This window comes from Phyllostomus hastatus, unplaced genomic scaffold (genome assembly GCF_019186645.2).
Source record: "Phyllostomus hastatus isolate PE091 unplaced genomic scaffold, TTU_PhHast_1.1 phas_contig_283, whole genome shotgun sequence".
Taxonomy (NCBI): Eukaryota; Metazoa; Chordata; class Mammalia; order Chiroptera; family Phyllostomidae; genus Phyllostomus; species Phyllostomus hastatus.
Genome location: NW_025333833.1, coordinates 16,559,512 through 16,584,306, shown reverse-complemented (window position 1 = coordinate 16,584,306; position 24,795 = coordinate 16,559,512). Strand labels below are relative to the sequence as shown.

General features: G+C 36.3%; 1 protein-coding gene across 1 annotated transcript in view; it reads right to left on the bottom strand.

Annotated features, from left to right (window-relative positions):
* INTS7 (integrator complex subunit 7) overlaps positions 1-24,795 on the bottom strand; it is a 65,726-nt gene that overhangs the window by 26,554 nt on the left and 14,377 nt on the right. The window contains exons 3-8 of the mRNA XM_045838760.1: positions 24,209-24,355; positions 21,581-21,718; positions 18,371-18,417; positions 15,620-15,819; positions 15,020-15,142; positions 2,255-2,372 (exon numbers count right to left, since the gene is read on the bottom strand). Coding sequence (XP_045694716.1) covers positions 2,255-2,372; positions 15,020-15,142; positions 15,620-15,819; positions 18,371-18,417; positions 21,581-21,718; positions 24,209-24,355 — 773 coding nt within the window. The remainder of the gene's footprint in view (positions 1-2,254; positions 2,373-15,019; positions 15,143-15,619; positions 15,820-18,370; positions 18,418-21,580; positions 21,719-24,208; positions 24,356-24,795) is intronic.

Genomic DNA, 24,795 nt, shown 5'->3' with positions numbered 1-24,795 from the left:
TGCTACGAATAACCCTGCACACGTCATTTATCAAATGTGTGAACACATTAGTAGAATTTAAATTCCCAAAAGTGAAGTTTCTGGGTATACATGTATAATTTTGATGAGTATTTCCAAATGGCCTCCGCAGAGGTTTAATCACTCACATCCCCGCTAGCAGTGAACGAGTAGCTGCTCACCCGTGTCCTTGTCCACACAGCGGTTGTCAGACTTCTGACTGTGCCAATCTCAACAACGGTGAAGTGTTCCAGTGATGTTTTGATTTGCATTTTTCTTAGATATATATGATACTGAACACATTACATGCTTAAAAGTCATTCACTAGTGATAATTTAAACACTAAATTTAAGTTTGTTTTATAAACTATCCTGGCTATAGAGAAAAAAACTAATCAATGGAATAAACATTTACTGTTATTTATGGAAATAATCTAACTTTGGAAAAATCCTTTACTTTTGTTTCATGTGAACATTACCTAGTCTGGTTATTTAAGCCTTTTGTTTAATTCCATATATAACCTACAATTTAACAATTAATACTCTGTCTGTAGCTCTTTCAAAGGGTGATGTCAGCCAAGAATATTAACTGCAAGCTAAGAAACTGAGACTGGCTGATTTGTGCATAAAAAGAATGTATTGAAAGCACACTAAGTGATAGATTGTTGGGAAACTGTGATAATCTCTCCCATCCCTTGTAGGCTTGCCCCATTGCAAGGTAATTTTCTAATTCCTCACATCAAGAGGGGTTTATTTCCCCACCCATCTGGGCTTGGTCATGTGACTTGCTTTGGCCAATAAGACGTTAAAAAACATGTGCAAGCAAAAGGCTATAAAAGTGCTTATGTGTGTGCTCATGGTCTGCCTTCTTTTGGCTGCTGCTGGAACTCTGAGAACATGCTATAAACGAGTCCAAGCTAGCCTGCTGAGAGTCACCTTGAGGAGAACCAAGGAGCCTCAGCTGAAAGCTGTTCAACCTCTGCTGAATGGGGCCATCCTGGACCTCTCTTTCTGATCAAAGCTCCAGATAACTGCAGTCTTGTGAGTGAGCCAAAGTGAGACCAGCAGAACTGCCCAGCTAAGGCCAGTGAAAATTACTGATTTGCAGAATCAGAACAAATAAAATGGCCATGGTTTTAAGCAACTATGTTTTGAGGTGATCTGTTATGTAGCAATAGATGACTGATACAGAGTACCTCACAGAATTCCTGGAAAGGCTGGAAAATCAGCTTGGAGAAAAGGCAAGGCTAGACCCCAAGATCACAGCCCAAAGCATGCACAGAATTAGTCCAGTGAAGATATTAATGCCACTGTTACTGACATCTTGATGTCACAGCTTACAGCGCTGGCAAAGGTACAAGACATAGCCAACAACCACTGCTACAGTGTACTGGAAACTGGAGGTTGCTGTGGTCATTGTTTTATCATCAGAAAAGGGATTCTCCCACATCATTCCTCTTTGTTCCTAGCTTCCAATTCAGTCTGTGGTATGGAAATGATTTAAGTAAAATCCAGCCACCTGTGCACCCCAGGTGGCAGGGAGGCTTGGCAATAGAATATCAGGTCCTTTCGGCCTCCTCTCTGGACTTACAAGTCAGGGAATTCCCTTTACCCAGTAAGTTCATAAGGTGTAAAACCATAAAAAGGACTAATGCACATTACAGTTCTTTAATTAATCCAAATCAAATTAACTGACTACAAAAAAATAAAGATTCCATAAAACTTGCATTAAAATAAAACAAAAAAATTTAGCTTTAAGTCTATTAAGTAAGTAAACTCTTCCCTGGGCATTAACGAAAGCATCGTGGAGTTAATTCATCTTGAATTAGGCAATCCGTAAAGCATTACTGATCTGGGGTAAAGTTTTATTTTAACCATTTTCCAGAGTGATGTGTACCTAAAAGGTAGCATGACATTTGCTTTTAAAATTCACCATCACTTGGCCTTTGAAATGTACTGAAATTTAAAGGGCACTTTAAGTTATAGGCATAGAAAGGCAAACCAGCTATTTTAAGCATCCTCAAAAATATTGTTGTACCCACATAGAATTAGAAAAAGAACAAATATAGAAAAATAATATCCTTCAGTTAAGATCAAGGATTCAAGATTTTATTACCATAGGCATTAGTCAAGAAGTACTTTTCAAATAAATCATTAGCAGATAACAGATTCTAAAGCTGTAGAGGAAGCAACCTGAAAATCCACATGAATTAAGGGATCAGCACATCATCCATGCACCATCTCCTTTCCCTCCTTACCCGAAGCTATGCTGAAATAGTGTTTGACAGCGATGGTCCCTGAGAGCGTGGAAAGGACAGAGAGCATCCCCAATTTTAAGCTGTCGTAAGGAGTCTGGAGGGCACATTCACAGAGTGCCTGAAATGCAGAAAGAGAAGAACATAAAACCTACAGCATCAATATACTTTTAAAGTGTCTACTCATTTTACATTTTCTAGCTTTTAAAAAATATACGTATTAATATCTTTTTTCCATGATAAAAAAACAGTCAAACTGCCACAGCCAAAAGGCCTAAAGAGACACGTTAGCTAAATATAACCCAGTATCCTAGATGGGGTCACAGAGCAGAAACAGGACATTAGGCTAAAACTGAAGAAATCTGAATGAAGTATGAACCTTGGTTAATAGTAATAATGTATCAATATCGGTCAACTGTGATGATGTACCATATTAATGTAAAATATCACTAACAGGAGGAGCTGGGTATGGGGCATGTACAAATCCTCTGTACTGTCTTCTCCATTTTTCTGTAAAGCTGCACCTATTCTAAAAAATAAAGACTTTTAAAAAAGTCATCATATGTACTATTTAGTCCTCACAAGCAGAACTTCCACCATATTTTGCTTACCTAATAGATACCAATTATACGTTCATATACGTAGATTTTATTTTTAAAAACATTTTATTTTTGAGAGAGAGGGGGAGGGAGAAAGCGAGGGGAAGAAACATGGATGTGTGAGAGGAACATCGATTGGCTGCCTCTCACCCCGTGCCCCCAACCACAAACCTGGCCTGCAACCCAGGCAAGTGGCCTGACTGGGAATCAAGCTGGTGAACCTTCCAGTTTGCGGGTAGATGCCCAACCCACTGAGCTATACCAGTCAGGACCATATAAGTATATTTAAAAAAAATAGTAGAGTGTGGCATTCCATCTAGTTTATATTGAGTGACCTAACTATCCTCTTCCATTTCAGGTCATTTATTCCTCACTAAAGTGGTCTGAAGTATTACCAAAACAAGATGCCAGGGGTTCTCTCAATGCAGTGAGCCCTAAATACATTCTCCTAATACAGGTCTGCCTCATTCTGTACGTGTACTCTTACGATGCTGACAAGACGGCACGTAATATAAATGGTCCAATAAATGCCCTGCTAAACTGAACTAAGTCCAGTTCTCCCACAAACATTCAGAAAATAAGCAAAGACTAAGGGAAACATTAAAAATAAAATTCCAGAAAGGTTAAATTAAACAACAAATTTTACCCAAATGAAAACATTGACAAAATTTGGAGGAAAGGAGAGGTCAGATAATCTGCTTTTAAAGATTATATAGAAAAAAATCCAAAAAGATTCTGACAAAGTATAAAGAGGGGCCTAAAGAACACGCCCTACTAAATATTAAAATGTAAAATAAGTTCCCAGAAATCACACAAGTCTTTTTCCTACTCACGAATGCAGAAATCAATGAACGAGAACTGGCCCCAGAAACAGATTCAAACGCACACTAGAATTCAATGTATGACGATGGCTTTTCGGATCAAAGGGACTATTCAATAAACAGTTCCAGAAGAACTGGCCAGTCATCTTGCTTGTTAAACAAAACTAGTCCTTTGTTTCTTTTTTATAGCAAATTAAAAAAAAAGAAAAACTATAAAAATCACAGATATTATACAAATGGCTTTTAAATATGTTAAACCTCACTCATAATTTGAAAAATTCAAGAGTTGCTTTTCACCAGTCACAATGGCCAAGATTAAAGTTTAATAATACACAGCGCTGGATACAGTATGGGAAACAGGCATGGTCACACCCTGTTGATAGACAGGTAAGACGGTATAAACCTCATGGTGGGTAACTGGCATTAAATCTCAAAATTTTCAATGCATATGTCATTAGACCACCAAATTCTTTTTTTATATACCCCCACCCCACACCGGGCAATCACCACACTATTGTCCATGTCCATGAGTTTTTTCTCTTTTCTTTTTTGTTCAATCCCTCCAACCCCCACCCCCAGCTGTCAACCTGTTCTCTCTGAATCTGTTTCTATTTTGCTTGTTAGTTCATTAGATTCCACATATTAGTGAAAGCATATGGTACTTGTCTTTCTCTGACTGGCTTATTTCACTCAGCATAATGTCCTACAGGTCCATCCATACAAAGGGTAATATTTCCATTTTTGGTTTTTTTATAGCCAAGTACTATTTCTCTGTGTAAATGTCCCATAGTTGTTTCATCCACTCATCTACTGATGGACACTTGGGCTACTTAATAACACTGCAATGAACATAGGGGTGCATATACTCTTTCAAATTACTGTTTCAGGTTTCTTTAGATAAATTCCCAGAAGTGGAATTACTGAGTCATAAGGCAGTTTCATTTCCAATTTTTTGAGGAAACTCTATACTGCTTTCCACTGTGGCTGCACCAGTGGCTGCACCATTCCCACCAACAGTACAAAACAGTTCCCCTTTCTCCACATCCTCACCAACACTTGTTGTTTGTTGATTTATTAATGACAGACATTTTGACAGGTGTGAGGTGGTATCTCATTGTGGTTTCAATCTGCATTTCTCTGATGATTAGTGACATTTTGCATCTTTTCATATGTTTATTGGCCATCTGTCTGTCCTATTTGGAGAAGTGTCTATTCAGGTCCTTCGCCCATTTTTTAACTGGACTGTTTGTTTTTTTGGTGTTGAGTTTTATAAGTTCTTCATAAATCTTGGGTATTAACCCCTTATCAGATGTATCATTAGCAAATATGTTCTCCCATTCACTGGGGTTTCTTTTCATTTTGTTGACAGTTTCCTTTGCTATGCAAAACCTTTTTGGTTTGATGTAGTCCCATTTGTTTATTTTTTCTTTTGTTTCCCTTGCAGGAGAAGATAAATCAGAGAAAATATTGCTACAAGAAATGTCTGAGATTTTACTGCCTATGTTTTCGTCTACGATTTTTATGGTTTTGAGTCTAACAGTTAAGTCTTTAATCCATTTGAGTTTATTCTTGGGTATGATGTAAGAAGGTCCCAAATTCTTTCTTTTAGAAATATATGTCCATGAAGGTGATTTTTTTTACAAACTAGTCAATACAGCAATGTAAACAATAACAGTAAAAGTACTGGAAACTGGTCTAATGTCCTCGCAGTGGGGAACTGGGAATATACAGGGAGCACCACAGAGCTGGCAAAATAATGCAGAACTACCTGCTTATATGAGAAGTTCCCCTAAGACAGGGCTGTCAAACTCATTTTTGCGGGGGGCCACGTCAGCTTCAAGGTTGCCTACAAAGAGCTGAAATAATTTTAGGACTGTATAAATGTAACTACTCCTTAACTGTTGAGGAGTTAAAATTACATTTGGCCCTTTGAAGGCAACGACGAGGCTGATGTGGCCCCTGGTGAAAATGGGTTTGACACCCCTGACCTAAGATGTACTGTTCAGTGATAAAAGGTTCAGAACATGCACACTTTATATTTTCATTTGTACAGAAAATAAAAGAGAAAAAAAAACATGCTTGCAAATGGATGAAAAATTCAGGAAGGACCTGGGAAGGGATGGAACACAGACTTATTTTTCACTCATTGTATACCTCTGAACCCTGTGAATTCTTCATCATGTGCATATATACTTTTTCAGTTAAAAGAAAAACCTAGTTAATAACAATGATAGAAGCAGCAGTAAAATGTTATCATGGAAGAAATGGAAATGAATCTGAGAGATAGAGTAGTTCCTGGTAATGGAAGGAAACACAGTCTAGGTGAAGCAAATAAGAACTGTGACAATTAGGAATATGGAGTCTTCATTGGTGGCCTAAGAGGAGGTACATCCAAAAGGGATGAAGAATAAGAGAGAATGCTGAATAGGGAAGATCAGGCTAGATTATAGAGGGCCTTGAAAGTTAGACAGAGATTTAAACCCAATGAGAAAAGAAAACAGGAAGCCACTGGAGAGGAATAATGTCATCTGAAGTGCTAGGGGATATTATTCTGGCAATGGTAAACAGAACAAGTTATCAAAAAGAGTTGAGAGTTAAGGACCAACCAGCAGTTTATGGCAATAATTCAGGCAGGTGGTAATGGTGGCCTGAACTAGAGCCTGGTGGTAGGAATGGAAAACACAGAAGGACTATGAGATACAATTGGAAAGAGATTATACAGGGTGGGCCAAAAACAGGTTCACAGTTGTTGGTATGGAAAATAATGCAATAATAAGTAATAGTACAAGAATAAACTCTATTTTGTGAACTCACACCTGTAAACCTACTTTTGCCCCACCCTGTATATGATGAAATGAACAAGACGGATTCCATGAGTTTTTTGACCAGAAAATGCTGATTCCATTTATAAAGATTAAATAATTATGAGGATAAGTTAATTTCAGAAGAAGGACAGAAAATAGGAAGACTAGGAAATCTAAGAAGAAATACCCACTCGGTATTTGGAATTGGAGATGTAGATTTTTTCACTGAAAGACTTGCATTTGAATTTTGGTTCTGCCACTTACCCTCTCTGTGATCTGAGCCAATTACTGAAACCTTTGAGTCTCAACTTCTTTGTAAAATGGAGGTAAAGATTTATACAGAATTGTTTTCATATAAAACACCTCTGGGAAAGTATACAAGAAATCAGACATTGGTTGCCGCTGGGCAAAGGAGATTAGTGGATAGTAGAACAGTTAATGGGAAATATTTTACTCTATATCCTTTTGTGGCTTTTGAGTTTTGACATGTGAATGTACTGGCATTAAAAGAAATGAAGTAAAATGTAAACTATAAGCGGGGGTCATATCTGTTATCTGTAAGATTAAACAGCTTGAGAGTCAATGCACTCTGCAATCCCTACTAGCTGCTATGCTGGAGATCAATTCAGAAGCTCAGTACAAGAACTAGACTGTAGAGGAAGGCACGCACTTCTGTTAAGGGAAGCTACCAGAATGGCAGAAAGGAAATGGAAGAAAGCACCTGGGGTCAAACTCGGAGGAAAAGGGGCAGTGAAGAACACAGAGAAGGTACAGTTTAGAGAATGGAAAGAAGAGTGAGGACAGTTAAGTGCCAAAGAAACCAAAAGAAGTACCTTGAAGGTATCAAATGTGTTAGAGAGGACAGATGAGAAAGGCAGAAAAGGCTATGGATTTAGCATTAAGTGCCTTTTAAGTGCCTAAGCAAAGTGATAGGGAAACAGATTGAAAGCAAGTGTATTACAGAAAGCAGGGAACAAGGAAAAGAAGCAGACATAGCTGCTGTTTTTGAAGTTCAAAAAAAAGCATTTTTTCAAAAGTGACTGTGATTAGGTAATTGTTAGTTATTTATTTAAATACTTAAGCCTATTTCCATTTAACCACTTTTTATTACCTAAACAGTCCTGCCTGTACTGTTAATTAGCTTGTGCTTAGGAATAATATTCTCACCCAAAGAGGCCCCGAGGTTAAGGACTATGTCCTGTGTTCATATGTATTCAAAATTACGTCTTGTAGAGTGCTCTGTGTGTAACAGACATTTAACCTTTTGGTATAACCAAGAAGGAAGTGAGACATTTTATATATGATAATGATATTAGTAATCTTAAAGAAGCAAGAATTTTACCATCTGAAAAACTCAACAGAAAATTTGTTATAAAATTATTTATAATGTTATCTTCTAATTTCTGTCACCTACCACAGTATTGAGTTCCTAAAATGCTCTCAGTAAATATGTGCTCATTTAAAGGTTCATTAATTCAAATTAGCAAGTTTAACAGAGCACATCACAAAGTTCCCCAAAGATGGCACATCAATCATATTTCAATAACAAAATCTGGTTCAAGTTCCTGTTTCAAGGATATTACCCATAACAAAATTGTTCTTACCAGGACCATTCTTCCCACCAGCTAAAAGGAAAACCTAACTCTTCAAACAAAGCCCCCTCTCTCACGCACCACCGTCTTCCTCGCTGACTATTAAGCCTCAATTTCTTTATGCTGGTGTAACTCACTGCTCAAACGAAGTGCGTCCTGAATTACTGTTTTCTGGGTCAGTTCCTAAACAGGGGCTTCTCTACTCTAGAATGGAACTGACCACCAGGGATGTGTTCCAGAAAAGACTGGCAAAAAGTTTATAATCTTTAAAATAAAGAAAATGCCATGCTTAAAAGTACTCAGTGTCTGAGATAATACCTCTACATTTTCTGTTTCCATCGTACTAACTACAAAGAAAAAGATTATTAAAAGAATTCTCAGGCTTAACTTGTCATCCCTCCTGGTATCAGGTAAAGTACAAATCTAACCTGGCAAGAGAGATAATGCCAAAAATAAAATTATATCTTTGAGAATGTCTAGAACTTGGTAACAGAAAAGTTACATAAATCAAATCTCCTTTTCAAATAACACTGTAAGAATAGTGTAAACTATAATACAGATTAACACCAACTAAAATGGATAATTATCTTAGCAAGGCATAAATAAAATCCAAAGAAAATATATGATGAATATTTGTGTTCCTAAAAATTAACTGGTTTTGATGACTTTAATAATAATACCCTATACTTGGGCCCTTCATTCTGTTGAGTTTCTAAAATATTCAGAATGAAAGCATTTCCTTTAAACCTGTCCATTTGATGTCACATAGAATTATATTACTTACCAACACACCAGTAAAAGTAACAATGAAATGGACACAATCTGCATTTGAAATACCAAAACTCCCAAAATCAATCAGCAGTGATAAGACCCACTGAGAGGAAGGAAAGAAAGAAGGAAGAGAGTAAAGAGAGGAGGAAGCCTTAGAAGAAGAACAATTATTCTTGGTAATTGAGAGTAAAATTCAAATTTAAAATCAACAAATTATTACCTTGTAAAGTAAATCATTAGAAATTTTTGCCTCTGCTCTATGTCATTGTTTTAAAAAATACAACTAGGTTTTGAAAAAACAATTGTTTGACCACATCCAATTAGTGAAAATCAATATGCTCAGGTTTTAGGCACAGTGGGAAAAAATTCTTTGTGGGAAAGACAAACATTTAAAAGTATATATTTTAAGCAAAAAGTAATCAATGTTTAATTAATAATCAACCTTTGACAGGGCAAGAACCATGTAATTGGAAATGCTCTCAGAATATTATCCCTGGAAAAAGTTCTACATTCAGATGGATTTATAGCACTTTTTAAAGCTATACCTTCAAGAGGTAGAAGTTTCTATGTCATAGCTCTTAACCACTCCTGAATTCAGAAAGATCCCAATTCATTTTAAGACAGCATAATGCCAACCCTACAATTTGTCAAAGTATACAAATAGGAAAACTACAGGATAATCCTACCTTTAACATTGTTTCTTAGAGCTGTTCTTATACAAGCATTTTTTTTGTATATGCCAGACACTCTACAAAGGGGTGGACTAAAGGAGGTTTTTGTATGGAAAACAGACACGCAGGTTATGATTATTACCATCGCTTTATTGACTCAAAAGAAGGTTACAACGGCACAGGAGACCTACTTTTGCCCACCCCATGCATTGCTTCACTCCACTATCTGGCACTCCTCTAGTACCCTAGTTCATTTGCATTTCTATTTTTGTTCAAATCTCTGGCTTTGCATCCTCCATTCTCACCCACACCTTATGATCATGTTTCCATATGTGGTCTCCCCCCTCTCCAGCTGCCTTCTGTTTTCCCCAGCATCTTTTCCGAGAACCCTGCTTCCTCATGAGATGCCCAAAGTAGAACAGCTTCAGTTTTGTCATCTTTGCCTCTAGCTGTGTTGCAGGCTTCATTTGCCTTAGGACCCATCTGCTTCTCTTTCTGGAGGTCCAGGGTATCTGTAGAAGTCTCCCTCTAACACCATACAGGGTGCAGCAAAAGTAGGTTTACAGTTGTTTGTATGGAAAACACAATAATCAATCAATAATAATACAAGACTAAACTCTGTTTTGCATGCTCACAACTATAAACCTACTTTTGCCCCACCCTGTATTTCGAATAAACCCATTTTTTCCCTATTGGCTTTCTGATAATACTTCTGATAAACTGATGACTCTTATAACTTCTAGATCTTCTATAACTAAGGTAGATCTGTTCACTAAACTCCAGACTCCTCTGTCCGTGGCACCTCCACTTGGATGTGTGACACTGTAAACTGTGCGCTCAGAACTGAACTCCTTCCTAATCTTCTCCTAGAGAAATAAGCCCCCCAGCGTTTTACCCATAACCAAGGAAATTTTTTGAAGCCCAAAACCTCAGAGTCATCCTTTTTTCCTCCTCTACATATCTCCCAGTAAATCAGTCAGCTTTGCCTTTAAAATCGAGTCCGGCAGAGGTGAGGCTTGCTTGAGTGTGGCTGGTAGGGTACATCACTGTCTCACACGAATGGACAGCAATTTGAACATTTCACCTTAAGTGTCATATGGTGTGCTTCAGTGTGATATTATTATGTTACAGAATTACATGTTTATGATTTTGTAATTAAAAAGGGGCGTTATTTGTGCCGGACCCCAGGATATTATCACTTCTCGCTGATAACCCACAACACCCAGGTAGCCATTGTATTTTCCAACTGGCTTATTTATAATCATCTCCTGAATGTTCTGCTTTTGCCCTTGTGCCCCCTACAATGTAGTCTCCACACAGCTAGGCCAGAGTCTTTTAAAATTCAAGTCAGATAATATCCTCTGCCCCCTGCCCTCCATTCCCTGGCAACTACCATTTCACTCTCTGCTTTGACAAGCTTGGCCTTTTCAGCTTCCATAAGTAATACGATACGGTATTTGTTTTTGTCTGTCTGACTTGGGGAGCGGGTAACTGGAGGGACAGGACAGATAATGTTCAAGGGTACCAACTTGCAATGAGCAGGAAGTCAGTCCTGTAGATCTAACGTGCAGCATAGTGCACACAGACAAAAACATTCAAACTTGCTAAGACACTAGAACTCAATTACTCAACCACTAAAAGAAATAATTAAATAATATGATGGAGGTGCTAATTATTGCTATAATAATAATAATATATTACAATGTGTAAATGTATCAAATTAACATGTATACCTTAATTCACACAATGTTACATGTCAGACATAACTCAATTAATAAAAAAAGACAATGATCTCTGCTTCAGGTTTTCCAATGGCTGTCCATGCCATGCACAGTGAAAGCTAAAATCCTTACAAAGGACTCAAGGGCCCTATACGATCTGCTTGCTCTCCCATCCAACCTTCTATCCAATGGCATCTCCTGCTCATCTCCCTCATTTTTTACAGACACACTGACCTCACATTCATGCTGCTCCCTCTGCTGGCATACTCTCCTTTCAGAAGCACAGGAAGTCAGTGCTTCCTCCTTTAGGTCCTTGCTCAACTGTCAACTTCTTAATAAGGGCTTTCCTGACCGCCCCATTTAAAACTCCATCTTCCACACTCACTACTAATCCTCTTCCCTGACTTTATTTTTCTCCACAGCATGTACCACTACATGACCTCTCTATGTAACAGAAGCAAATGCAAATCTCCTCTAGTGGAACGCACTTTCATTCTGGGCCTTAAAGAATTCCCACTCATACTTTTCCAAGGAAAATGAGTAGTAAAAACAGCCAAGGATACAAGGAAAAAGGGTACAACACAGAACCAATAGTAATCGATAGCAGAGACAAGATCTGAAAAGATTTTAGATAGGCTGGAGACATAATTACTAAACCCAGAATACAGCATAAAAAGATAAGGACATAGAATATATAAAGATAAAGAACATGGGGGATTAATGGAGAAGGGCTGACACACATTTAACTGGAGATGCAGAGACAAAAGCAAGAGAGACTGGCAATGTCTGAGGAATTATGCCTGACAATTTCCCACAACTGTTGAAAGACACCAAACTTATAATTCAAGAAACTCAATCATCTACATAGTTTAAATAGAAGAAATTCACAACCACACACTTCACAGTGAATCTGAAGAAAACCAATTACAGAGAAGATTTTACGAGCAAGAGGAAAAAATTTACCCTAAAAAAATACTGCTACTTTTCAGCAGTAACAATGGAAACCACTAGGGAGGAGAGTGGTATCCTCAATGTTCTGGGAATTCTATCGCCAGTGAAAGCACCCTTTAAGACTGAGGGTAAAATGAAGACATTTTCAGACAAGCAGATACTGAGGAACGCAGACCTTCTCTAAGGACTGTCCAAGGGCAGAACGAAAAGTACCCCAGAGCCTGAGGTGCAAGAAGAGCAAAGACAGTGGAAGGTCCTAAAAAACAATGAATTTACAAAACAATAGCAAATTGTTTGACAAGAAAAGATAGAATTAAGACATATGACAACAATATATAAAAGTTTAGAGGGATGTAAATACAGTTAAAGTGTGTCCTAAGGTCTCTGTAACAGAATTAACTTTAGATTTTCATAAAAAATATGCATGTTGTAATTTTTATGGTAACAACTAAAAGAATTAAAAAGTCTGTAAACTTCCAAACTATTCAAAGAAAAATAAATGGTAGATATTAAAAAACAATCCAGAAGGTAGCCAATAAAAAGAGGAGGAAAGAACAGTGAGACATAAAGAATATAAAAGATAGGATAAGACTTAAACCTTAATACATAATAAATCACAGTAAATGTAAGTGAACCAAACACTACATTTTAAAATGACCAAGAGTTCCAGGCTGGATTAAAGATAATCCAGTTACATGCTCTTTATAAAACATATCAGAAACATAATGATGCATAAAGGCTGGAAGTAAAAAGATGGCAAACAATATACCATGTAAATACACCCAGGAGAAAGCTAAAGTAGCTATATTAATATCAGAAAAAAACAAGTAAGGCAAAGGACAAGACCTAAATAAACGTAAAGATATAACATGTTCATGCATTAGAAGATTTAACATTGTAAAGACATAGATTTCGTACAAATAGATTTTTTCTGTTCAGTGCAACCCCGATCAAATTATCAACTTTTTAAAAAAGTGGAACCTGACCAGCTGCTGCTGAAATTTATATAGAATTGCCAAGGACCAATTAGCACATTTTCGGACTATAAGACGCACCCCCATTTGGGAGGTATAATGGCTGTTAATGTTGGAGTTCTATTTACATTTATACTGGTGAAATATTATGTTATTTATGTTATTAATATTTTACCACATTTTTTGCTTCAAATTTTTTCCCCTATTTTCCTCCTCTAAAACCTAGGTGCATCTTATGGTCTGAAAAATACGGGTAAGTACGAATATCCGTAATATATTCAGAATGACTGCAAATCAACATAAGAGGCAAGAAATGTGAACAGCCATGTCACAAAAGGAGAAAATTCAAATGGTCAATAAACACTGAAAAAGATGTCCAAATTCTTTAGTAATCAAGGAATTAGAAATTAAAACTACAGCTTCTAAATTGGTAAAAATGTAAAAGTCTGATCATTCTACATGTTGGCAATTAAAAGGAAAATCCTGCAATCACATAGATGACTCTCACAAGTATAATGTTGAGCAAAAGAAACAAAAACTCAGCAATATTTCAGGAAAGCATACATAGATGGTGAAGTTATAAAGAGCAAAGATATGATTATCACAAAAGTCAGAATAGTGGTTTCTTTTGGGTAGATGTTAATGTTCTAATCAAGGAGGGCCATGGGAGGGAAGGAGGGTTCTGATCTTGCAGTTGTTCTCTTTCCAGCTGGAGGGTGGCTACATGGGCTTTCAGGTACAATTATTGAACTATTAAATATACATTTAACAAACGTTCCTGAATGTGTGCTCTGTCTCACAATAAGGAAAACAATGAGAAGGAACAACACCGTGACCATCCTTGGTTTGGTTCAATTTGCAAGTTGCCCAGGGTGACAGAGGTGACTGGGCACATTCTCTTTTTGGAAAGACAGTATTGTTTAGTAGGAAAAGCACCAGATGAGAGAAGTGCTCTTAATTCAATTCTTAATTAAGTCCTCTTAAGAAACTCTCTTAAGCATACTAAGTCTCTCAGAACTCTAATTTGCTCATTTACTAAATGCAAAAACTAACAACTGCCCTTATTTCTTGGAATACTTGTGGCTATCAATCTATAGTATATTGACATATATTTAGAAAATTGCAATCAAAGAAACAAACACAGCAGCTTAGTTTTAATCTGAAATTCAAAGGTTTTTGCTATACCGTAGCTGTAATGATACCAAGAGATAATAACATCCATGAAAATGAAGGGCAAATTCTAACAATCTTCCACTTCACTTTAAACAGAATTTTTAAGAAAATGGTGCATCTGTTATCAGTAATGTGGAAACAAACAGGGTTATATGTTGAGAAAAAAATACAAAATAATAATTCAACCTAAGAAATGCTATAAAAAGATACCATATTAAAAGTCTGGAGAATGAGATCTGCCCTTGTATTTTTTATGGAAGAAAACTTTGGAATGTCTTTTGCTCTCTGTGAAGAGAAGAAACATACTTTGCCAAGTTATCCATCTTGCATCTTCTCCCTAATAAATCCTAGTAGCATCAAAATTATTCTCCCTAAATTGACTGAAGGAGACAGGAATAAAATAAACAATTTAACTGGCCTTCTCAATTAGCCTTATAATGATGCTTATGTGAAAATTAACAAGAAATTGAGAGGCAAGTCTAATTCACTAAAATAAACTTTAAATGATAGAAGTTTCATGCATTTATTTTGCCACATATAACTTCTGCTATAAATTCAACAATGTTCTAAGAATTTTTCATATTCAAACACTCAGAATATGACAAAGACAACATAAAAATTTAAAGCAAAACAATTTATTACAATGTTATATTGTTCTATAAAAATCATTAATGTTCAAAGTTCTACATACCTGGATGTTTTCCCTACTCCAAGTATGTGGTGTTTTATTTGCAAGTAATTTCAGATCTTGAATAGCAAGCCTCTTTACAGCTTTCCTGGGGTCATTCTTCAAATACTGCAAGAGAAGCTGAATCTACAAGGGAAATAAGCCACACAGTTAATACTGGCACTGAAATTACCATTAGGGAAGCAATGTTGCTTAGTGAAACTTTTAGACTTGAGACAGGACTCATTTCAAAGTGCAGCCCTGTCCTTTATCAGGGCTGCCATGTTTAGGCCTCGCTCTCTTTGTGTATAAAATGATACCGTCATTTAACTCGTGATGTTCCAGCACAGGGCCTGGCCTTCAAGACTCAACCCTTTCTTTCTTTACGCTCTATGCTCTGCCATGTACCCATCTCTACCTCGTTTCCTCAAGGAGTCCCAAAAATCAGTGTTGTGAATACAGAGAAGGAAAAAACAAGCACAAGGAAATTAAACAGATTTTTATTAGGGAAAGGGTATCTTAATATTATGAATATGTCTGAGTTAATGAGTTATTTATCTTTTGTCATATACTTAATATGCAAGATTAGTGAAGAAAAGGCAGTTTAAAAAAAATTCAAACTACCTGCTTAGGTGTATCCACCAAAGATGAAGCTGCAAGCAGAGTAAAAGTGTGCAAAGAAACGATGACCATTTTGGTGGAAGGATAGGACGTGACTAGCTGTTGTAAAAGCTGACGGGCGCTGGAAGCCAGGATCGCGTCGTGGTGCATGTGCTGCAGGATTGGGATCAACTTCAGCTTCAGGTCTACAGGTGTGGCTAAGCCTAGGTACAAAAAGGGTCCTCAAGATTTGTGATCATCCTCCTTGATAACAATTCACATGTAAAAGTTCTGACTCAATTAACACAATACCCACTTAAAAACAAATAGTATATTTCTTCTCATTTCTTTTAGCACTTTTAGCGTACTAAAAAAGTATAAATATATTTATATATGAGACCTATCTAGAAAAAGTGCAGCCACTGTTAAAATAATGAGAATGGTTTGTGCAACATCATTGTAACCTGGCAGCAAAAGAGTGGACTAGAATGTGCATGCATGAACAATGATGACTTCACTGTACTAGTCAGTTGGGGCAGTAGACAAGGTTGAGTGAGCATAGGTACTGTGTGGCTGTCACATGCAAAATGACTGAGTAAAACAACGAATCTGCATCAAATTCTGCATTAAGCTTGAACATTCCTCTGTGGAAACTATTCGGATGATTCAGAAGCCTGTAGCTTTAGGCAACTTGGTGACTGGCTTCGCCACAACATTTTGTCCTCTCAGGCATCATGTCTTGTGCAGAGTTTTTTGGCGGAACATATAATCACCCAGGGGACTCAGCCCCACTACAGCCCAGATTTGATGCCTTGCAACTTCTGGCTTTTCCCAAAACTAAAATCACCTTTGAAAGACAAGAGATTTCAGACCATCGATGAGATTCAGGAAAATACAACGGGGAGTTAATGGTGATTGGGAGAAGTGTGTGATCCCAAGGTGGGTCCCAAAGTAGGTCCCAAGGTGACTACTTTGAAAGGGACTGGGGCACCATTGTTGTAAGTACAATGTTTCTTGTGTCTCTTTCAATAAATGTCTCTATTTTTCATAGTACATGGCTGGATACCTTCTGGTCAGACCTCGAGACACACACATACTCAATGGCTAAAATTTGATGATATTTACAATTTTAATGATTTCCTTCAACATTAAGTCAAAATCAAGATGTGAACACACTATGCATTGAATGGTTTTGAATTTCTGTGAACTTTGTGTAGCAATGCTGTTCCTACTGCATACACAGCTGGAACTCCACAAGAATTAATGCCAATGCATCTTTTCCTATCAAAATCAGTGCTAAACAAACAAACAAATAAAAACGAAACCCTTTTCTTCTACAGCAGGGCTTTGCAGTGATAAAGATGAAAAATTGTCATTCATAATCTACTACATATATGCCAAAAGCTAATCTACACTCTGCAAATCACTGGTTTTCCCACTGCAAAATAACTCTTAGTGTGAACATATGATAACATTTCAACTTTGGCTTACATCAACAAACTCCCTTGCTATTTGGCCTCTGTTTGGGTTTGGCTGAAGCACAGAACCCCAGGAGATGGCCGACCCCAGGAGATGGGAGGGAGAAGAATGAAGTCAGAGTATTTATTCCCTGGTTCCCTCTACGTAGGGTCACATCATATTCATGGACAGTCAGTCTTTCAAAGTGACCCTCTTGACACGACTCCAGGTTCCTGCTAACCACTCCCTCCCCTGCATCCTAAAGAGGTGCAGGACCACATTATCACCTATAGTTTACCCTGCCCATATGTTTGTAAATGGTTCCTTCATTAATAATGTGTCACTAATATATGTGGATTATGTGTCCTTGGATTATCTTAATTCAAGTATGCCATCTATTTCTTTGCTGAGATCATATCTGAAAGAGCAGGATTTAATAAAAACCTGCTCCATGATGCATGATGCTTCCTTCTAGAGACAGCCCTTTCTGTAGGAAAGCCATTTGTGGATGGCAGGAAAAAGACATAGGGATAAAGGGGAACAGGGTAAAACTCAACCACTTTATCTTCAATCTAGTCATTTTATTTCCTTTTCTGTAAAATAAACATAATAGCATTACCTATACAAGTCTGACAAGTTGCACAATTCAAAAGGATGTCATTTACAAAAATACAAAGGACGTGGTGTTCTCTAGAACTGTGCAACGCAGTAGCTCCTGAGCTCCCTTTTAAATGGGGCTAACACACATGAAGCTAGGCATGGAAGATGACATTAGAAAGCTTGACATTTGTAGACTATGTAAGGAATTTGAATTTTAGTTGCAATTGAACACTCTGAAGTGACAAGAGGGCCCCAGAGCTTCTCATGGCTCTGCCCTCCTCCACATCAGAATGTTCTTCCCCTAAAAATCTGCATTTCTCACTCAAATATCACTTCATCAGAGGCCTTTTTTCATCAACATATATAAAATAGAAAAGTTCCTCCTTCCATCCTACCATCTACTCTAGGGATTCGCTATCCTTCTTACTCATTTTTTCTCTGCTGCACCTGGTCTGTCATGTTTTTGTCTATTGCCCCTCCCCCTCCTTCCACCACTAGAGTGTAAGTTACTGGAGGGCAGGAACTTTGTTTTGTTCACTGCTGTATCCTAAGCACCTAGAAAAGCTCTGGTGTTGAGAAGATGCTTAATAAAAATTATCTGAATAAATAAATGAGTGAATAGTGACTAGCACATAGTATGTACTTAATGTTAGCAGCTATTAATAATAATATAAATCTTATTAAGTCACTTTATAATACTAAATAAAGCATACATACCTTGAATCATTTCACTAATTTTGTTACAGATTCCTACAGCAAAATCCCTTTGGAAAGAGAGAACAGCAAAAACTTTAAAACCAAATAATTAAATTAAGGTTTCTAAGGACTTAAAAGAAACACAACACAATTAGCACTGGAAAAATGCCAATACACACTCCAAAGTGTAACTAATATTCCAAAGGTAGGGTGCTGGGGGTGAGCTAAGAAATGCAACTGAAACCAAAACTCTAAGCATCGTATGGTTTTATGCCGACGCTGTTCTCACTTGGTATTCAAGGAAAGATGCTCTTACTTATGGTGTTGTTGCAATTTGCATCACTGAGTCATACTGCCTAAAGGTTCAAGGTTACTATCCCAATCTATTATGTTTTAGAATATACTTTTAATTAAGAAAAGCTTTTAACACACTAGCTGATTACATAAGCAACAAAATACAATGGGAAACATTGACAGAATCTTACTATAAAAGCCAAACAATTTTAAGTTACCCATGTATTTGTAACATTATATATGTGGATTTTCCAAGGTGCTGCTTTTGATTCAGTGGCAATAGAAATATCATAGAATGTTGCAAAAGTATTAATAACATTAATATATGGGATAAAATACAATATGTAAAGAAATATGATAAGAGATAATAGGACCAAACCTGGCTTGTTTATCCATAATAAATGATATGTAAGACATAAACTACTGCCCTCACTGATATGGCTAAGTTGGGTGGGTATCATCCTGCAAAGCAAAAGGTCGCTGTTTCAATTCCTGTTCAGGGCACATGCCTGGGTTGTGGGTACAGTTCCAGGTCAGGGTACATATAAGAGGCAACAGACTGATGTGCCTCTCTCACCTTGATGTTTCTCTCCCTCTCTCCTTCCCTTCTCTCTAAAAACGTACACATAAAATCTTTTTAAAAATACTAAAAAAAAAAAAAGACATAAGCTGCTTCCCCTCTACAGTTTGATGGATGTCTAAAGAAAATATTTCCTGCTATTAAGATATGATTTGTCATTTTTAAATTACTTCTCTCACAAGTGAACAGTGGAGTTTTCCAGAAGCTACGTGATATACGAAGACAGCCATCTACTGACAACTAATGGAATGCATGATTGTGTATTCTTTTGTTTGCTAGAATTTTCTATGGTGGCTTAGTGTATAAAGGTGTTTCCTGAGACTAACTCAGTTTGTTCTCAATTATTCTATTGTGCTCTTACTCTCTCTGACTACATCTATTATAATCTCAGAAACCTTATTATCATTCAATGCATCATAATTCTGAAATCCTGAAGTTTTCTTTATGCTTATACAGAAATAGATCAGTAAGTAAAGTTTGTTGTGCTTTGCAGTAAAATTTTGAACAGTTTTTCTAAAATTTTACCTAAAATTGCTTTTGTTTTAGAATTTAAAATATTGTATTCTAAAAAAAGCTCATGTAAATTATTTTTTTTAATACTTTAAGAGTGAGTTATTGGCTTGAAAGAGAGATTAAGACTCATTTTTCTCAACGCAGTTCACCACAGTCACCGCTAGAGGGCACCTCTCTATTGACAGTGCTCCTCAGGCCCCTTCTGAAGGCACTTGGGCTTGCATTTCAGCTCCAGTTTTGTGACTCAGGGGACTAGTTCTTTAAAAATTTAAAATCTTAACCTTTTTTAGAACAAGTTAGATGTGGTTATGGCAGTAGACAGGGAAAGAACAGAATCAAATTCTCAAGGCCTGATTTGGCCAGCTATTCTCATTTGCTGAAGATCCACAAACTGGTAAACTGAGACACTAAAAACCCACTGTATTAGTTGAGATACCTGATCTCAGGCTGGGTCATCCATCTTCTCTGGGAAAGAGGTTTTTGTTCATTTCACATTCTAATCCAGTTAGATGAGCCTTCAGGCTTTCCACTGTATTAATTTTGGTATTTTTTAATATTACAAATTACAAGCATATACTGAAGACAGGTATATCAAAAACTGCTTCTACATAAATGTTCATTTAAATGTTCATTGGTCATTAATTCCTTAAGTAAAGAATCTTGCTGTTTCTATGTTACTTACTCTTAATCATTTCCCAAGACAGATAAAAAATTCCACTGCTGATAAAATTAGCTTCTGATAACAGAAGAGAAAAATCGAACCAAATATGATTCTAGTAAATTTAATCACTAAATTTTAAAGTTATCATTTAGTAATTACATTTAGAAAACTACTTATGGAGTCACTGTACATATTTAATCTGACAGTGCTAATCAGATGATAATTACTCACTAGATAATAATACCTCCTTATCAATAGAAGCAATTTTTAAAAGTTCTCTCAATATCAATGATACTCTCAATAATAAAAAATTTCCAATTCTCAAAAGCACAAATAGAAACTGTATTTAACTCAGATATTTCACCTCCTCAATTACTGCCACACCTACTGATTTTGAATAGTAAGTTAAAAATGATATGCTTTCTATTCTCTACTCTCCTTTTCCAATGAGTAATCCTGGACTTCTAAGGTTTGATAAAAGCAGCCAAAGAGAAGAATATGCACGTAATTAAAAGGTGAAGCAAGAAAACTGATTATTTCAATTACTCAAAGTTAGCAGAGGGTCTTAGTAGAAATGCTACTTTTTATTCTAAAAATAAGTTTAATATTCACTTGATTATAAAACCAAAACTTGCTCATGCCAGGATATGGAGAAATTTATAAAAAATAAAATTAAAATTAGATACAATCTTACCACCCAGAGACAAGGTTTTAATATATATGGTTCTATAAGAACATGACTTCCCAAACAGGTTAAAATTGGTTTTAACTCAAGTTTCTACTGTCTTTGTCAAATTGTGTACAGCTCTACTGCCAAACAACTTAACCTGAGAAGACAGTAAGAAAGCAGCAATTCTGTATTAGGGCTATGTACGTCTGGGGAGGAACACTCTTCAGCAAACAAAGCTTCCGCTATCCAGTAACACCTTCCCCCACGACTCTAATCTATACTGATTCTGTCCCTCTGGAAACTTATTTCATTTATACTTAATGCCAACTTTTGCACTTAACTATTCTGCTCTGTGTATTTAAGTTTTGCTTCCCCAACATGACGTAAACCCTCGTGGAAAACACACCTTGCCATTTACATTTTTCTGTATTGCTTAGTATTTATACGTATTGCTGAGTGTTTCTCTCAAAACCTCTTCTTGAAAAGCCAAATGGTTGAAAGGCCTAAGCTTACTTTGACTGTGCAGAGAAGTTTGCAGCAGCAAAAACAGCAGCTTCGACTTCTACATTATCATGTGAATCCAGACTCTGACGAATACTATGATGAGCATTTTTCCTCTCAGGAATTATTGACGCCAGACTCCCCAACATCCTACAGAAACAGAAAGCAGGAAGCATGAAAATACAATAAACTCCAGGTCAGGAAAGGAAGAAGCAAGGCAAAGCTAAATTACTAAAACTAAGGTTTGTAGGTAATTCCATATCTCAGGTTAATAAAGCATCAACTTTAAGAATCAAGCAGTGACTGAACTTCTAACCATGATTCCATACTTCAATATGTCAGAAAAATTAACATGGATTATCTAATACAAGCAAAGTTTTTAAAAATCATCTTGAAGTACATCCTAGGTATCAAATACAACCCAGAAAATAAACTTTTAAATTATTAAAGCATTACAGTATCAATTTTCCAGTGCTGCATAAAGAAGTCCAATTTAACAAAGCATTAACAATCTAACTTTCTGGTTTTAAGAATATCCACAAAGTTAAAAAAGTAAGACTTCCCAACACCAGTAAATACTGGTTCCATGATTTTCAAACCCATCCTCAAATCAAAAAAAAACTCATGCAGAGGATGCTCCCTGGCACTCATATCAGAATCTGCAAGGTTGAGGGAGGAAGAATTTGAAAAATACACAGTCCATTTTACAATAAAATCATAAATTCAGAAAAGAAAAAATCTATTATTTGTAACATAACTATAGAAAAGGAAAGTTTGAAAAATCTTCTCAGCAGAAAGGCAGGAATTTTAGAAGGCTATAAAAATATTTCAATAAACAAAACAGAGTTCCTACAATAACAACCTTCCTCAAAGTCAATATCCTGAGTTACCTTCCAACATGACATATCATCTCCTAATTATTGTATGGAGATATAATTGACTGGACACAAACAGTAGAGTTCTTATAAACAAGATATTAAAATGGGCTAAATGTGTAATTTAATTTCAATTAGAAAGGAGAATTCTGAAATTACTTAGATAAATTATTTCACAAAATATACAACTTAGAAGGATTATTTTTCAAAATATGTAAGTAACAAATGGCTAATAAGCTAGTATTTTATACAAGAAAAGATTAGACCAGGCTAATATTGACATATCTTGATGAACAGATTGTTACTATAATATAACAATATAATATAATAATATAATATAGTATAAAATAAGTAATATAAAAAGGCAAAAACAAAAGCATAATCCCATATGACACTACTTTCTGAAATATTTCTGGTAATATTAGAAATAATCTGTAGCACTACATTTCTAAAGCAATGAGTATTTCCCATCTTCTTCTTCCATTTGTTGTTTTAATCTATAAGTCTAAAGTAATGGGTGAACAATAAAACATCTTTAAAACATGAATCACGAAAGTACTTAATTCTGAACAAGAGGAAAGAACCCGTTCCTGATGTTCGAATACGGACACTGTGGGAAGAAGTGCCACCCCAGACTCCGTGGTCAGAGGAGTGCTGTCAGGAAAGGGCAAGTCCAAAGCGAGCCCTAGAAAAGTAAAAGCGGTGGGAAAAATGTCCTCGGGGGAGGGGAAAAAAACACGTGCACCAATACACAATATGGCTACTTACGAATCTCCTCATGTTTATGTGGATTTTATTTGAGGGAGCATGTATGTATTAATACATTTCTCTAGTTTGTTTTACCTAATTACATAATAAATATACATTAATTGAAAAAGTTTATAGAGTACCAAAAAGCATTAAAAAGTATAAATTCATAAACATAAAAAAAGAAATGAGCCTTATATATAATTTAGGGATATAAATTTCTAAATAAATAAATAAATAAACAAACAAATAAATGTATGAATAAAACATGATTCCACAGACATCACAGCTAAAAAGAGAACATGGTTCAAGCTGAATATAAAGCTTACAATTTTTAAAAAAGATTTTATTTATTTATTTTTAGAGAAGGAAGGGAGGGAGAAAGAGAGAGAGAGAAACATCAATGTGCTGTTGCTGGGGGCCATGGCCTGCAACCCAGACATGTGACCTGACTGGGAATCAAACCTGTGACGCTTTGATTTGCAGTCCACACTCAATCCACTGAGCTACGCCAGCTAGGGCAGCTTACAATTTTTAAAAAAATTCTAACAAAATTTTAAAATTTTAAATACCAAGAAAGAAAAGGCTCACAAAACTACAGTTGTTATATCTGGCATTCTCTAAGGAGTTCAAATATAAATTATGGTATACAAAAATGAGTGGGTAACCATGGATGAATACAGGAAACTGACACAAAACAGTATGAACAAGATTAGGAAGGTCAAAATAAGCTAAAGCCAAGCTACATTTAGATCCTAGCTCTTGGATCAGAACATCTACCTACAGAATGTTCCAAAAACAAGTTAGGCAACAATGTACAACCAAAACAGTATCATAGGTGACAACTAAGAACCATTTACAGGTTAGGACAGTTATGATATTTTACATTGAGTCCTAGTTGAAAAAACAAAAATAAATTCTGAATACTCAAAATGAAAAAGTAAATATATTGCCTTTTTTGGTTATATAATTATAACTCAAACATCTTGTGGTGAATCATAATAGCAACGCAATCTACCGGAGTGTGATGGCTCTCGCTACAGGATCATTACTATGAATCACAGAAAAAATCCTCTTCACGAATTCATCCACATTTAGAATCTTCTCCAAATGCTTCTCACTCTGTTGAGTAACTTTAAGAACACAGAGCCTCAGGAAATTGTTTCTACAAAAAACCAGAGTTAAAATAAATTAGACCATTTTAGGAAAGCAATATTTAATTAAGAATCCAAATGACACTATTAATATTCAATTGTAGCAACTGGCAGATGTTTTCGATCTCACTGGTCTCTCCTCACTAAGAGTTACAGTCCACAGTGTTGCAGCGGGGTACTAAGCACAAGCGGTCAGGATGACTGCAGTCCTGCTGCAGGATACCAAAGTGGCAGCAACACAAGCAGCCCTGGGGCAGAACTGAACCTCGCCACATTCTAACCAAGGCAGGGAGGTCAGACAGTCTTCCTCCTCTCTTGAGCTAATTCTACAACATCTTTTCTCCTTCAGGTCTGACCTGGTGTGTGTGTAACCACATGAGTGGTTGGAGAATGGTAGAAAGAAATGGGCTGGGACTGGTGAGGAAAAAAAAAAGGGAAATAGGTATTTCAT